General features: G+C 39.3%; 1 protein-coding gene across 1 annotated transcript; it reads left to right on the forward strand.

The window, feature by feature from the left end:
* Positions 1 to 13,105: 13,105 nt before the first annotated feature.
* LOC149252102 (uncharacterized) lies at positions 13,106 to 13,957 on the forward strand. Its single transcript, XM_089454073.1, has 2 exons — positions 13,106 to 13,286; positions 13,542 to 13,957. The coding sequence occupies exons 1-2, from the start codon at positions 13,106 to 13,108 to the stop codon at positions 13,955 to 13,957; spliced, it is 597 nt and encodes a 198-aa protein (XP_089310199.1).
* The last annotated feature ends 209 nt before the right edge of the window (positions 13,958 to 14,166 follow it).

Raw genomic sequence — 14,166 nt, forward strand, 5'->3', positions numbered from 1 at the left:
TAGGTTTACCGTTTTTAATACGTGAATATCTGGCGTCGTTCCCAATGAGGAAGGATTAATTCCCCCACTGGTTCAAACATGATCTCGTGCTTCTCCTTTAAGAGGAGCTTTCCGTGAGCATAAATGCAACAATTGGATTTCTTCCCTACCACAAGATACAGCTACTTGTTTGATTTTACTGTCTTGGAGAGTTAATAACTCTCCTACTCCAAGAAACTAGCCTAAGCTAAGTTGGTGTATCAGAGCCCTAGAAATAAAAATGTTACTAGATGAATTTTACTTTAAGCGTTATTTTTATTGGTCTTTGCTTAAGTCAAAACGTGCGGAGATGAAACTCGTGGTATGAAGACTCGACTCAAAATCACTAAAAATGCACCTAAGATGATTCAAACAATCTTTTTCCCTTCAATGAACTTCTAAACTAAGAAAGAGTTTGCGAACGCAAATACTTTGTAAACACAAATCTTTCTCAATCAAACAAATTAAAAGAAAAGTTTTTTGTCCTTTCCAATGCACTCAAAACGATACAACTCGTTATTTCACAAAAATTTCCCTTTTTCGTTTCAAAGCACTCAATCACTACAAAAACAAACTTTTTCAAAAAGAGATTTTTATATTTTTTTACAAAACACTCAAAACTATGGAAATTACTAACTTTGAGATCTATAAATTATAAAAACCTATTTGAAGTCAAAGCCTACTAGAAGTCTCTTTTAAGGATGTTTTACTTAGCTAGATGTAAGCTAATGACCAATTTATGCAGAATCAGAAATAAGTCAAGAACAACCAATTTTGTTTTCTTTTTGAAAATGAAAATCCAAACTTTCAAACACAAGATTTTTGAAGTTTTGTAAAGAGAAAACTCAAAGCAGGTTCCTCAACAAGGGGAGATTTCATAAATGGTCAGACTCATAAGAAGGCTGGTAGACACTAAGGTGATCTGAAGTCCCTACAGCTTCTAAGCTCAGAGCCACTACACAACCAAAATGAAAAACAATCCCAACAAGCAAAACTCCTATGAATTTCACCTAAAACCCTAACACTAACGAAATCAACCTAAGGAAAGATTCTGACAGGTTATATGCAGGTCTGGGCAGTGGATAACAATTTATAAACAAAAAACTAAGCTGACTAACAAAGGAGATCTTAGCTTTTTCAAAATTTTGACAGGGTCCGCAGGCCCACAGTTGACACAGGTGCGGTCCCGCTCTGTGCTAAAAGCCAAGATGTGGATAGGTACGCACTGTGTTAAACGACTAGGGTGCGGTCCTCTCCCAAAACTATGAAAAACAAAAAATAACCTTCAATCTATAAACTCTACCCAATTTTACACACAACAAGCCAAAAACAGAAACAAAAAAACAGTTTCTCAGGTCAAGGTAAAAACAAGGAAAACAATCAAGTCCCCAGTGGAGTCGCCATTTCGTCACATGGAATAAGTCGATCTTGCGGACACGATAGACCTTCCTAGAATCTAAAGAAGACCTAATGATAAGCAAACCAACCAGACACTATCTTTCTCTAAATATGCTTTTATAAACAATGGAAAACAAGTGTTTTTAGGGCCTATCTTAAGTCCAACGCAAGTTTGTGGATGCCCTCACTCCTTTGATCCAAATGAGCTCCTTTGTCGCGAATCTGCAAACACAAACAAGGCAAACAAATTAAATAGCACCTGAAAAGTCAATATCATAAAACATATTTAACATGAAAGTCAAGGAGTCCATGAAACAAATAACATGAGATACTTGTTGAGAAAAATGAGTTTGATTGTATTAATTCAAAAGAAGAAGAACTTTACAACCTTTGCCTTGATGCTGTACAAGCTCCTCCGAGGGTCCAGCAAGAAGTCTCCTCTACTTTGACAAGTTTCACTCACTCCCCAATGAAGCCAAAAAGGTATGTGATCTCTCCTCTTAAGCTCAACTAGGAAGTCTTGATTTCACCAACATTTACCCTAAAAAATGTTTAGCTTCTAACCTCCTCAGCAACCAACCCAATGCTTGTATTTATAGTGCAATGGAGGGAGGTTACTAAGTCCTCCTTCAATGGGATAAAGCCCTCCTTCAAAGGGATAGCTCCTCTCATCAAGGGATTAGATCCTTCTCTTTTGGGATGCATGAACCACCTCAAAGCGAACAATCCACATCAAAATTCCTTCTAGAATCCTCTAGAATTAACCCAAAGTGTGTTTTTTAAGATAAAACTTGCGCCTTTTGACTTTCACAGGGATCCGCACCCACACCGTTAGGGACAGAGCGGGTAGGTCCGCAGTTTTTGTAAACAGAAGGTGCGGGACCGCAGGTGACAGTCAGAGAAAGTGCGAAACCAGAGTTACATTGATTTTTAATGTCTTTCTCTCATTTCCAAAGCTTGACTTGAAGAGCTGAGGTCTGAGACTTGCTTAAGAGGACAGTACAAGTGATGATAGACCCATACTGACTGCAAATAATCATGGTTGTTTATGATATATTCATTTGAAAACAAAAATAGAGGCTAGCACCTTGGTACAATTCTTTTAAGCAGTCACGAGGGGGACCGAAGAAAAACTCCTAGAATTGTGTTTTCCTCCTTTTACGTGAAACTGGAAAACACCTATTCTACTTACTACATTTAACTTGTAAATTCTAACATTTTTTTGCAGTAGAAGAATACATTTATTGTTCAGTGTTCACTATAATGAGAAAAAAAACACTAGAAAGAAAAAAAGTCATGGGGTTTGGGGCAGAGTTGGGTCTATCTACTCCTTCTACTCTTGATTAATGGATTTTTCCTCTTTCTATTGATGTACACCTCTTTTATCCTTGGAGATTGAATTCTCAACAAATTTATTTTTGACCATGTCTCGTAGAGAGTACAACCCCTGTTCGATATGGGACCAAGATTGGACAATCTTGTCAAGTGAATTTTTTTTGGCGGTACATTAATGATATAAGAACCCCAACTCTGAGGAGGAATGCTCCTTCCACTAGTTATATAAACTTTTGACTTGTTCGAGTTCTTCTTTGAGGGAGCTACAATGGGGACAACCATGAATCGAAGCCATTGGGCGAAAGGAGGAGAGGGAAAGGGGTGAAATGAGATTTCTGGAGATTTTGATGGTGCTAAGTGTAATGGGGTTGCAGAGTGAGAAGGAAGAGCACAATGCTGCCACTGAAAAAGGAACTGCAATAGAGACAAGAAGCACCATAGGGTAGAGAGAACAAATAAGAAGATAAGGAAAGAGACTCAGAGGGAGGTTGCACGCTGGAGGAGAGAATGGGGGTTGGAGGGGAGAAATTATGAGAATTTATGGAAGGGAGAGAGTAGGACACAATCACGAGAACTTTATGAAGAGTCAAGTGAAAAATTGTGATATGAGTAGATTGTAAAGGAGAATAGCTCGAGAAGATGCTCTTATTCTCTTGGAGATTAGAGCTTTCACAGATAAGGATATGTTGAGGTTTTCTGAAGGGTTTGTCACCAAAGTGGGAAGGACAATTATTGGAAATGATTACGACTAGAGTCCTTTCTTTCATGTGATCAAGTAAGAAATTAGGGAATATACTTGATAAAAATATCCTGGTTGACCTTGGCCTCTCCTCGGGGTATGAAACATGCATTTTTTGCCAATTCATCCACCGTGCCACTACTTTCTCGTAAGACGTGATAATAGGAGACCTCTCCCAAAATCCTCATTTGATATTGAATTTGGGAGACTATTTTCCCAAGGACAACATTTTTGAGATTTTTGAAATTGCGCTCACAAAGGATCTCAACACCCAGAAGGAAGCCATAGGCCTCATCCCTATTGTTAGATTCAATACCTAAGCCCCAATCGAATGACACTGATTTTGATCCCATATGATTGATAATGAAACCCACAGTGCTAGCTCAAATACGATTGGATTTAGTGGCACCATCAAAGAAGAGGCATGTCGATCTAGGATAGTTTAGCAAATCCATGAAAGTCTGATCTTTCAAACGAACCTTCCAGTTAACTAAACTAAGAATATTTCTAGTGGGTAGACAGGCAATTTGGGGTGATCAATCCAAGATGAAGTTCAACCAATGTCTCTCTTAATTTTGTAATAGATGGATATATATTTTATTGTGACCTTCAAAGAAAATGGTTTCCATGGAAAGAATCTAAGTTTTGGCCAAGAATTTCCTGGTTTTAGGCTTTTTGTTTTGAAATATATATGTGTTCCTTTCTAACTAGCACTACAAACATAAAAAAAATCAGGAAGCTAGTCCAGAAGCATTTAAGCATGATTTTTTTTTGAAACAATAAGGATAACTGGGTTTCCAATTGACTCGGAGAGGACTTAGCAAGGATTTCTAACAATTATTTGAGAATTTTCATGAAATGAAAAGATTATGAATGGTTTCCTCAACTTTAAATCAAAAAGGGAAGTTTGAAGGACCATGGACGACTCATTTTCTGAGATTTTCAGCTCTGAGAATACTCCCCTTGAGAATTGTCCATATGAAGACTTAGATTTTGGGGAGACTTTCATATTTTCAAACAATTTTTTAAAGGGGCCGTATGGGCTATTATTCAATACCATCTTGGAGTTTTCCATACATAGATTTGACTGAATAGACTCTTCCAATTGGCTTCCATTTGAAATTTTCTTGTTGCCTGAAACGAATAGGGGTCACTCCCTTGAGATTGTGCAGGAGGAGGTTCCTTTGATGGAGAAGCTCAGGGGGGGATGTACGAAGATTGCTTTTGTCCCATGTATTGTCATGTTAATTCCAGGATGATATTTGATTCGATTTTAAAATGCCTTTAATTTGAAGCCATAACTCGAGATATTGAATGTCTTGTAAAAAAGAGAGAGAAGGCTTACATATAATGCTATATCTGCAGATGTTTAATTTCTTTCCTGCCCCGAGGATTCTAGAAGAATTGGCTTACATAAAGGGAAGATCATTTTTGCATAACTTCCAAATTTGCAAACATGGTCTACTAGGAATCTGGGAGGTGAGAAGTTGATGCCGTGAGTTGCTAATATATTTATGCTCTAAAACTTGTTTCCACCATGAAGTTTCTCTAGTTATTAGCCTCCATATGATTTTTCCTCCCAACGCTGAGTTCATCAAACCTAGGTGCCTAATGGATATTCCTCCTTTTTCATAAGGAAATGTTACTTGAATCTAGCTTACTAAACTAGATTCTTTTGTCTCTATTTTACCTCCTTGCTAGAGGAACTTCCTTATGATTAACTCAACTTTCTTTTCAATCCCAGTTGGAGCTTGCACAATTATGTATTGGTATAACGGGAGGGCGAAGAGAGTTGAGTTAATTAAATTTGTCCTCCTAACCAAATTAATCCATTGTATTCCCCAGTGCTACATTTTCCTCTTTATTTTGTTTATATATTTTGTCCATACTTCAGCCTTCATAAGACAATTTGAAATTGGAATTCCTAAATGCTTGAAATGTGACTAATTTGATTTTAAGGGAATGCCAAAGATTTGAGAAATGCACTAAGGCTTATGAATTTGAACATAAACAAATCTTAAGAACATGTTAGTACATACGAAGTTATACTATATGAAGTTTAATTGAGAAAATCAAAACACAGGCTTACACAACTCGCATAGGAAAAAACATTGGTGGAGGAAGAGGTAAGTCATTTTTCTGCATGAATTACATGAAATCTAAGTGATAAATGGATGAGGTTGTTAAAAAATTCACTAAAAGCACAAATTACCTTCCATGCTAAGGAAAAAGTGGGACAAGTATAGAAAAAACACCAGTGGAGGAAGATGTAAGTCTCTTTTCTACATGAATTACATGAACTCTAAGTGACAAATGGATGAGGTTGTTTAAAAATTCACTAAAATCACATATCACATTCCATATTAAGGAACATAAATGAAAACATCATTGAAACTTCTATTTCCTTCATCTTGAAAATCCCAACGCAAGCAAGAGAGGGTCATTATCCCAAGAAAACTCTGAACTACGCCGTTGTGAGTCTATCTCTCTTTTTCTTTTTAACTTTACTTATGTTTAAAGGTGGCTTGTAACATTTGTTCTCATACATGAGGAGGGTGCCCACTCCCATTGAGGAGAGCACTTGCATATCATTCATTCTCACTTTCCAGATGATTTGAAGGGGAATTCGTTCATCCCCAGCCAAAGTATTCAACCAGTCCTCCCAAGAAAACCAATATGGTGAGGAAGAGGCTCGAACCTCTAAGAAATAGACTCTATGCCAAAACTTCATCCTATGGTCAATCATGAAATCATATCTCATACTCTATTTTACTCCCATTATTAACCTCTCATTTATCTATTTCTTCTACCCTTCAATGATGTTGGATCATTATCTTCCATCCTCACACACACTTTGTCACTCAGTTAATCATTATTTATCTCCATATTTCGATTTTGGTGTTAAACGATTAAAATAACATCTTCCATCGAATTGAAAACAAATATTTTTAGTTACAATTGCATACAATAATAGGCCATTGCTGCACAAAGCCTCTCTTGATCAAGGGCCTCTTCCTCACCGGTCTGGTTGAATATGGGCGAGCGTTCCCTCCTCCACAACCACTGCATAATTTTATTACTTTTCCTAGGAGACTTGATCGCGTGACCTCTTGTGGCCAAGATTACAAATGAAAAATGACACGGATAATGTTTTGATTTCTCAGATTGTCATGAATAGAATAATATTATTTTCCTTATAGGTTTCAACATGAAATCGCGTTCAGTTAATTGGATATGATGACAGTAATTAAAGATGAAACAATCAATGCTTTTAAGGACTTATTTATTTTCTTTCGTTTTCCATTAGCAAGAGGCAGTGACTACATTTAAAGCAAATATACATGAACAATTATTATATCATTGTTATGCACCTTACAGTTGAAAAGTTCAACAGAGCTTACCTGACCGTATGCTAGATTGAGGGCCATATCCATAGGTGGAAATTAAGATGAGCTTGTAACTAAATTTAGTTCATTTGATTAAATTTTCTCGGAAGATTAAATTTAAACCAAGTTTTGACTAAACCCAATGTTATTTCATTTCAGTGCCCTGTAAAAGGAGCTCACTGGGTACTTTAAGAACTTCTATTTCATAAGACTTCAACTTATTCAACTCCACTTATTTCATTTCAATTTAATTTAATGTAACTGCCTCTTCGAATGACTTGACGTCGTAGTCAATACACTAGTGCCCTATATGGGTTGTATTTAAACTAACTTTGCACTATTTTGTAAGCCAAATAAACAATTGGTTGAATGGCAAGTAAGTCATAGTATCATCCCACCTTTGATTTGCATGATATTACAAAATCTTCGTAATTGCTACAGAGGGAAAGATTGATAGATGATAGTAGGTGGCGTTGATCTTTTAGAACAAGATAGGTTGAGAAGTTCCAGACAATCATAGTATCATCATGTTTTTTTATTTACACGAGACTAAGTTCGGAATGTGTTATTTCTATAGAGTGACAAGATAGATCAAAGAAAATGAAAATCATTAATATCTCAACCTCAATTATGAATTGGCCTCACGAATAAGAGTGAGTTTTAAAAAAACAATATTGAAAAAATATCTTTAATGATATAGAAGCATCTAGGTTAAGTTGAACTATGTTTCTCTTTAGGAAACTATGATTCCCTTATAAATATCTCAAATTCAATTATGTATTGGCCTCACGGATAAAAGTAAGTTTCGAAAAACAATATTGGAATAATAAATTTAATGATATAGAAGTATCTAGGTTAAGGTTAAGTTGAACTATGTTTCGCTTTAGGAAACTACTAGTCTTTTATGAATGTATTTACGATATAGGAAAATAAATACACTTGATAACTTGGTTAGTGTTTTAATATATTAATATTTAAATATTTAATTTTTTAATAATAAAAAGTTAAGTGTTAATTTTATATTTCTTTTTAATGGTTTTTTATTTTTTTATTTTTTATTTTTAATCATAAGCATTATAGCTTATATTTTATGTTAAAACTGATAAACTTTATTAACTATATATATTATATTTTTCTTGGAATTATATAAATTTTAAAAATAATAAAGATAATAATTATAAGAATTTTATAAAAAAACAATTATTTATAATTTTATAATTGTTTGGAAAAGGTGTCGATAATTTTAGGTAAGATTTTCAAAAAATACTTCGCGATCCGAGATCCCCGCTGGCCAAGCCCTGCCTCCCGATTGCTCCCTCGGCCCCTTCAGCCCTCGGCCTTCCATTCTCTGCGAGGCCTTAGCTTCCTAGATTGATCTGGCTCGCGATCTGAGATCCCTGCTGGCCAAGCTCCCTCCCGATTGCTCCCTCGGTCTTCTCGGCCCTTTCTCTCCACAGGCTAAGCTACCCAGATCCGTTGCAGGTCTGTTCGGTGGATCCTTCATCTGCGAACTACCTGGCCATGGGAATTTGATTGCCCTGAGCGGTTTGCATGCCCGATCGCCATGGAGGTGCTGGGCACCCCTCAGGCCCATCCTTCTCCTCCGTCGAAGATATCCTCTACAGAGGCGTTTAGCCAGCTTCTGGAAGGGCTGCCTAAGAAGAAATTTGTTGAATCGGTGAAATTCGTAAAGAGGATAGAGGAAATTCCAGAGATCTCTCTCCCTCTGGAAACTCTGATACAGGTTGCTCTGTCCTTATCCGAGCGAGCTCTCATAGGCCAGTTTACTGGTCTATGGCTATCCCCCAAATCCACAGAGAGTTGGGTTAAAAGAAATTGGGCGCCGCTGATCAAAGAAAGTGCGACCTCTTATTTCTTGGGGCGAGGATTCTTCCTCTTTGAATTTAACTCCAAAGACAACAAAGATCTAATATTCTGAAATGGTCCTTACTTCATGGGCCCCCATGGTCTATATTTGAATAAATGGACTCCTGATTTTAATCCAGAAGTGGACGTCCCCAAAGCTATCCCGATCTCGCTTAGACTACCAAATCTCCCAGTTCATTGTTGGAATTGGGATTCTACGATGCACATCGGAAATGCTCTGGGGAAATTCATAGACCGAGAAAATAGCAAGGACCAATATGACTGTGCTAGGATCTGCGTTGAGGTGGATCTGGAGGAGGGGCTCCTGGAGGCCATCAAAATCAAAGTACGAAGCTGGATGCATGTTCAGAAGCTAGACTACGAATAGTTTCCCTTCAAATGTCGGAAATGCCAGGTCTATGGACACTTCGCCAGGAACTGCCCATCGAACGAAGCAGTCCAAGGGAAGGAGGCCGGCTGGAATCAAGTTAAAAGAACCAAAATTCCATCCAAACCCTAGAAGGCAGGAGGAACCATCGGCAAAGGGATTCATCAAGACCCAATCCAGCAAAGCGAGTCCAAGTCTACCCCAGAGAACAGGTTCGAAACTCTCAACTCCCAGCCTGAGGATCCACAAGCAGCTGCAATCCAAAAGCCAGTGTCCCCAGACCAAGGCCCCCCATCTCACACCTTTAAAGACATGGGAGCTCCAGAAAGCTCAAAAGGAACCCCTGATGTTGCTGAGGAGGAGGACCAAGAATCAGAGGACTCGGAGGAGGAAGGAGAAATAGGAGAGTCCCAATCCTCTATAAAGAGATCTACAAGAGGGCGCAAAACGGATCAGGAAAAGAGAGAGCATGAAACATACAAGGACAAACTACAGGGTAGCCAACCAACACTGGAGAAGCTGCTAGCCAAAAAGCCAAAGATGGCAAGAAATCAGTACCAAGGCTACGAAGGAGCCCAGCCGAGCAAAGGTAAATAATGAAAATAATCTCCTGGAATTGTAGGGGTATGGGCAGCAAGATCAAAGAAGAAGTTATTTGAAATCTAATTGGAATAGAGGCCCCGGACATACTCCTCCTCTAGGAGACCAAAATGGAGGAATCAGATTTCCTTCAGGTAAGCAAAAAACTTTGGAAAAAAAGTAACGCAACAACAGTCTCAGCCCGGGGAGCCTCCGGAGGGTTGGGTACTCTCTGGAATGAAAGTAGATTTTCGCTGGTATCAGAGGTATCAAATATTCACTGGGCAATGTTAAAGATGTAGCACACAATCACAAAAGAAACTTCTTGTCTATTCAATGTTTATGTACCGTTAAATGCTGGAGAAAAAAATATCTGTTGAGACTCCTTAAGACAGCAAGCAGATATGGGAAATCTAAATAATGTCATAATAGCAGGTGACCTGAACATAACGCTGCACTCTTCAGAAAAGCGAGGAGGCTGCATTGTGCGAGATCCGGCAAGGGAGTGGGCAAAGGATCTCCTCCTCGATTGGGATCTGATAGATATCAAACCGGTCTCAGGTAAGTTTACTTGGACCAATAAAAGATTAGGCCCCAGTCATATTGCTGCTAGGCTGGATAGATTCTTTGTTCATAGCTCATATCTCTTGCTGCGTTTAGACGCAAGCATGCACATACTCCCTTGTAGCACCTCGGATCATAATCCTATTATGCTAACTCTTAGAGCTCACTCTGACCTTGGCCCCATACCCTTCAAGTTCAGTTCTCTGTGGATCAAGGAACCAAGTTTCATGCAGATTGTCAAAGAAAGTTGGTCCCTGCCTGTCAGCGGATCCCCATTCTATGTATGGGAAGAAAAAATTAGAAGATTGAAGTCAAATCTAAAGTGTTGGGCCAAATCTCTGGCCAACCCAGCAACTGAAAGGAAAAATACCCATGCCCACCTAGAAGCCCATTCTCTGCACACTGAAGAGGCGTACATCACCAGAGACATCTTAGACAAAGAGACTCAACTCCAACAGCAATATCATAAATCATGTCTGGCTTAAGAGGAAGTGTGGAGGATCAAATCACATTGTCTGTGGCTAAAGGGAGGTGACATAAATACCACATTCTTCCACAAACAAGCCGAATCTAGGAAATGTTTTAATTCCATAACAGAAATTATCAAAGGCGATATCACTCACAGAGATTTTGCAACTATCAAACAAGCAGCCCATCAACATTTTAAAAATCTGTACAGCGTAGAGGAGAAGTCACAACAGAATTTTCATCTGTTGGAAGGGGTTCCCACCTTAATCTCTGTCGAGGAGAATCATTATCTAGAAAAGAATATCACAATGGAAGAAGTCAAAAGCGCCCTGTATGCTATGAACCGTGATAAATCCCCAGGACTGTATGGGTTCTCCGCCTCTTTTCTCCAATCCTTCTAGCATATAGTGGAGAAATATATGTTCAAAATGGTTCAAAAATCTCAGACTTGTCAGAAAATGGGAGGTGGCACCAACTCTTCATTCCTCGCCCTCATTCCCAAGGAAAAGGGAGCAAACTCTTTTAATAGGTTTTGCCCCATATCCCTTTGTAACATTGCCTACAAGCTGATCACAAAAATTATTGCTAACAAGCTGAAGCAAATCCTCCTTAGAATCATCCCAGAGAATCAAGGAGGCTTTATCCAAGGGAGATATTTGGTGGACAACTTTATTCTAGTCCATGAGGCTATCATGTCAAGTCAAAATCGCAAAGAACAAGGTATGGCAATCAAATTGGATTTAGAAAACGCCTTTGACCGAGTTAACCATTGTTTTCTTGTAAATGTTTTGAAAAAATTTGGTTTTGGAGTAAGATTTATCAATTGGATCTGGGCCTGTATATCGGATCCATGGATCGCTCCTTTAGTTAATGGTAGATCTGCAGGTTTCTTCAAAGCTACAAGAGGACTAAGGTAGGGCTACCCTTTTTCCCCTCTGCTATTTGTTATTCAAGCATCAGTCCTCAGCTTTCATCTAAACAAAAAAATGCAAGAGCAAGAGATCCCGGGGATCTCCATAGCAAGGGGAATTCAAAATATAAACCACGCCCTATTTGCAGATGATACTCTGCTTCTTGGAGCAGCTTCGATCCTCTCAGCCAGAAAATTCAAAGAGGCTCTTGATGAGTACTATATCGAGTTTGGAAGCAACCTCAACAAGGGTAAGTGTCACACTTACTGCTGGAACACCCCCTCGCCCTCTCTGATTATTTCCCTCTCTAGGTTCCTTGGATTTGTCGCCACTTCATATTGGACATCGTTTAAGTACCTAGGATTGCCAATTTTTCTCAAACGCCCCTAGAGCAGGGATTGGCTGCCATAGGTAGAGAAATTTAAAAACAGGCTTCAGGTATGGGGGATTAACTGGTTAAACATGGTTGGAAGGACAACTCTCATAAAAGTTGTTCTTAGCAGCCTCCCTCTATATCAGTTCTCAATGCTTCTTGCGCCCAATGGTATTCTTCAGAAAATGGAAAAGCACATCAGTTATTTCTTTTGGAAAGGGGGCAAACACAATGAAAGGAGATTTCCGCTGGTAAAATGGGAGATGGTCCTCAAACCTATGTTGGAGGGGGGGCTCAATATCAAGAAACTCCAACTGCAGAATATAACAATGAGTGGTAAGCTTCTCTGGAGACTAATAGCGCCCAACCCTGGCTAGGCACAGTTAGCAATTTGGAAGAAATACTTCAAAGGCATGCGTTTGAGATGCTTAGAGCGGTCACCTCCGCAAGGAACCACGCCTTTCATCAGTCTCTGTTCCAAAGAAGCCTCGCTAATTTGATCCAGAGCCTATTGGATTCCTGGGAATGGAAAAAAAATAAGTTTATGGACAGACTGAATTATGGACAGAGACCCAATTGGAGACTGCCCAAGCGTGACAGCATTAAAAAAATGGATGATGGCTACAGGGAAAAGCAAACTGTGGGACATTATAGCTTGGAATGGAGGGCAATGGGCGGGCTGGAAGCTGTTGGACCTACCGTCAAACCTCCAACAGGAAGCCAACCATCTCTGTGGCCTGTTGAACGGAATTACACCCATGCACAATCGCAAGAAAGATAGGCGAGGCTGGGGCGATCAGTCTGCTGGTTATTCTGTCGCCCAAGCCTACACGCAACTAGAATCAACTCCAAACATGCCACCCGATCCGGCCCCGTGGAAGGCCATCTGGGGAATCACATCGCTGCCCAAAATCGATTTCTTTTGTTGGCTTTTATCCACAGAAAAATCTTAACAGAGGACAAACTTCAGAGGCGCGTTACTATGGCCCTCCCCGATGCTCCTTGTGCCAAGATTCAGAGGAAAATGTCACGCACCTTGTCCTCAATTGCAATTTTTCCATGCAGGTTTGGAGAGAATTGATGGACGACTGGAACCCCAGATTCGAGATCCCTACCACTATAACAGGACTATTTGCCACTTGGAAAAATAGCTATCCTGGACCCTCTCCTAAAAACAAATTGATCAAAGCAGCCTGGTCATCGCTACTCAAAATTTGCTGTTCGCAAATATGGTTAGAGCGAAATGGTAGAATTTTCAGAGGTATGCAGCATAATGCCAAGACAATTTCAGCCGAGTTAAAGAGCCAAATAAAAGAATTTTTGGGAGAGAAAAAGGATGACTCGAACCTCAGCCAGGTAGACATAGATTTGGGGTTCTCCCTGGACCTGCAATTTCGACAAAAAATCAGAAGCATGGACCTCCCTGAGGAATGGAAAATTAGGGGAAAAGACAGTGAGGATTTTCAGAACTAGGCTCCCAATAAAAAGGCACACTCCCTATTCTTTGACGGGGCAGCAAAAGGAAATCACGGTAATGATGGAGCAGGAGGAGTTGTCAAAAACACCGATGGAGTATCGATCCTTCAGTTTGCCTGGGGTTTGGGAATCAATTCCAGTATCCAAGCTGAGGCATTAGCCCTCTTCCAAGGACTTAACCTGCTCTTGAGGCTGGAAATCAAGGAGGCAATAATTTTTGGGGACTCTGAAGTGATCATAAAAACCATGGTGACCAATTCTATTCCACGGGACCTAAGATTAGCAAGGTTGATCCAAAGAATTAGAAGCATGACGAAACAATTTCAAAATCTGAAATACTTTCACGTGCTGAGAGGCAACAACAAAGAAGCAGATCTTGAAGCCAACGAAGCAGCACAACTCACGGCCGGGGCAATGAAAAGTGACGGGGAAGAAACCTGGGTTCCAATCCCTTAAATCTCTACAGTAAATATGTTCTTTTGTTTGATTTTGAATCTGTTTGTTTGTATATTTAAACTTGGGCAAATAGCATAAATAAATTCTCTAGATAATTCCAAAAGGAACTGGAAGTGGAACTCAAGCTTCTCAGTATCTCAGAAGGACGAATCCAACTCGATCGAGCCTATTGTAATCACAAAATTGGCATTCAGACCATTCCAATAATA

The sequence above is a fragment of the Pinus tabuliformis genome, chromosome 7 (genome assembly GCF_031772625.1).
Source record: "Pinus tabuliformis cultivar Carrire ecotype Pingquan chromosome 7, CPIR1, whole genome shotgun sequence".
Taxonomy (NCBI): domain Eukaryota; kingdom Viridiplantae; phylum Streptophyta; class Pinopsida; order Pinales; family Pinaceae; genus Pinus; species Pinus tabuliformis.

Excerpts from the sequence above, each read along its gene's own strand:
- LOC149252102 (XM_089454073.1), top strand. The coding sequence starts at position 13,106 with ATGGACGACTGGAACCCCAGATTCGAGATCCCTACCACTATAACAGGA. Across the intron at positions 13,287-13,541 it reads AAATGGTAGAATTTTCAGAG|CAAAAGGAAATCACGGTAAT; the intron begins GTATGCAGCATA and ends TTGACGGGGCAG.